The 1,588-nt window shown below is 37.7% G+C and overlaps 1 protein-coding gene across 1 annotated transcript in view; it reads right to left on the bottom strand.

Annotated features, from left to right (window-relative positions):
* Positions 1-1,588, bottom strand: part of LOC107579008 (protein unc-80 homolog) — a gene marked incomplete at both ends in the record, with an annotated part of 5,142 nt that overhangs the window by 1,707 nt on the left and 1,847 nt on the right. Inside the window, 4 exons of the mRNA XM_016264901.1 lie at positions 298-390; positions 504-674; positions 1,319-1,415; positions 1,521-1,581. Coding sequence (XP_016120387.1) covers positions 298-390; positions 504-674; positions 1,319-1,415; positions 1,521-1,581 — 422 coding nt within the window. The remainder of the gene's footprint in view (positions 1-297; positions 391-503; positions 675-1,318; positions 1,416-1,520; positions 1,582-1,588) is intronic.

Raw genomic sequence — 1,588 nt, 5'->3', positions numbered from 1 at the left:
ACTCTGAACGCAAGTCATATCGTAGGCTTTAAAACTTTTAAAAAAGGCGGGCCAACTAGGAAGGGAAAGGGACCGTTTCTGTATGTCAGCTGTATTATTTTGTTATGATGCCCCAATAAAAAAGAAGAAACTGCAAAAAGTCACAAAAATAGAAGCTGATTCAATACAGTATCAGCTATTTCAACTTTAAACAACTTTAAACAATGTCTTTAAACACTTATCCTGACTGTAAACACTGTACTGTACTCTTCATACAAACGTTTTCTGGTGTACAGACACATTAGAAATGAACCTGACCTGGTATTTGGTCCTCCAGACATGGCGTGGTTGGCTGTAGTTGCTCCCTTGTGGCCTTGATCACATCGACTCATCTGAGGTGCAGTCATAGGTCTATGAGTTAAAAATCAAACGATAACCAAATAATAAATTATACACGACACCGGGAATATCTAGGTCTCTAGGACAGTATGTGATTACAGTAAAGGCTGTGTTCTGGGACTGACCGTGTCAATGCCTCCACGCTGTAGAGCAGAGCCTGCAGAGAGGTGGCCAGAGCAGCTATGGCAGCGATCTCATCCCTTGCTGCAGACGCCGACTCCAGAGTCTGTATGTTACTCTTCATCTTCTGCAGGTAACACGGAACTAAAGCCTCAAGAACCATCAGCATCTGCAGACTGACAACAGAAACAGAATTTCTACCTTGGAAATAGAATTTTCTCTTTTCAAAAAGAAAGAGTCCATCAAAGTCTGAAATACACTAAACAACTTTTCAGATATGAACAGTCACTTGTCAATTTTGTAAATGTTTACAGAGGAAAACTGGTCATCATACACTTACACTAAATGACTGAGGATCACACTTCCAGACTTTAAAAGTGCCCCAACAAACTCACAGAACCCTAAAGTATCAAACATGTTTGATATCCTTTGACTGGATTGAATCATAATCTGAAGCTAAAAACTAAAATCAGTCATTTTAAATGAAATCACATAATAATCACATAATTAGACATTACAACATTAAAATAAAAAATGTATATTCATTTTGAGATTTGCTAAAGATTACATTTAACAGTGTTTTTAAAATTATTATAAATATTAGTATTTTTTAAAGATGAACTTTAATTCAGTATTAAATAATGTCAGAGAGATAATCTAACTGCAAAAATTGGGTAAATAAGCATGCACACATATCTAATATTGGACTATATACTGTATATACAATATTGATGGGCATCTGATAACTGCTTATAACTGATATGGTACCGATTTATTGTGAATTCCTAAAGAATTTGATAAAAATCTGCAAGGTACAAACCTTCGGTAGGATTCTGGGGCATAAGCAACCACTGTAACACAGAGCTTAATGGCTTCACTGATCGAAAATGCCAGGTCCTCATTACCATAGCAAAAATCTGAAAAAGAAACCCAGAACAATAGCAAAAGTCTGTTCACGTGACACGGAGTAAGAGGGTCAATCTAAGCTATGTATCCTCCAGGAGCTCTGTGAGCCATGTTACCCAGAGAGCGTAGGGGTTTCTCAGCCTTCACCAGCTCCAGAGCATCCAGGGAATCTGCAGTCTCTCCC

The sequence above is a fragment of the Sinocyclocheilus grahami genome, unplaced genomic scaffold (genome assembly GCF_001515645.1).
Source record: "Sinocyclocheilus grahami isolate Dianchi unplaced genomic scaffold, SAMN03320097.WGS_v1.1 scaffold13478.1, whole genome shotgun sequence".
Lineage (NCBI taxonomy): Eukaryota > Metazoa > Chordata > Actinopteri > Cypriniformes > Cyprinidae > Sinocyclocheilus > Sinocyclocheilus grahami.
The sequence above is the reverse complement of the archived record's forward strand: the minus strand, read 5'-3'. Positions and strand labels throughout refer to the sequence as shown.